The 399-nt window shown below is 64.9% G+C and overlaps 2 protein-coding genes across 2 annotated transcripts in view; one reads left to right on the forward strand and one right to left on the reverse strand.

Moving 5' to 3' along the window:
• Positions 1–393, reverse strand: part of FAF2 (Fas associated factor family member 2) — a 15,793-nt gene extending 15,400 nt beyond the window's left edge. Inside the window, exon 1 of the mRNA XM_035899465.1 lies at positions 224–393. The gene's annotated coding sequence lies outside the window, so the exon portion shown is untranslated. The remainder of the gene's footprint in view (positions 1–223) is intronic.
• The window catches only part of CLTB (clathrin light chain B), a 7,418-nt gene that overhangs the window by 404 nt on the left and 6,615 nt on the right, over positions 1–399 (forward strand). Inside the window, exon 2 of the mRNA XM_035899375.1 lies at positions 126–270. Coding sequence (XP_035755268.1) covers positions 126–270 — 145 coding nt within the window. The remainder of the gene's footprint in view (positions 1–125; positions 271–399) is intronic.

Below are 399 nucleotides of genomic sequence, written 5' to 3' on the forward strand. Positions count from 1 at the left end.
TCTCGGTCTGCTCCGCCGTCAGCTCCCGCTCCTCAGGCGCCGCCATTTTGCTGCCGCCTCTGACCCGCCGCTCCGTCACTCTCCGGAACTGACGTCTCCCACCCGCACTTCCGCCTCGGCTCCAGGGCGTGCGCGAAGCGCCTGTACGAAGCCAATGGCCGTTTATCGGCCGCAACCGGAAATGCTCGACCGCGTTCCGGAGAAAGCCGAAGTGCTCTCGAACCTATCCGGAAATGTCCGAATCTCATCAACGGGGATTACGGCTCTCGGGTGTTCCCGATGGGCGCACGAAGAGTTCCGAAGTGTCCGAAAGCCTTTCGGACGTTTTCGGAGCTGGCCGGGGGCGGGATGGGGTGGTTGCCTTTGGCTGTGGGAGCGGGTCCCGCGAGCGGGACCCTG

The sequence above is a fragment of the Egretta garzetta genome, unplaced genomic scaffold (genome assembly GCF_000687185.1).
Source record: "Egretta garzetta isolate BGI_Z169 unplaced genomic scaffold, ASM68718v1 scaffold121, whole genome shotgun sequence".
Taxonomy (NCBI): domain Eukaryota; kingdom Metazoa; phylum Chordata; class Aves; order Pelecaniformes; family Ardeidae; genus Egretta; species Egretta garzetta.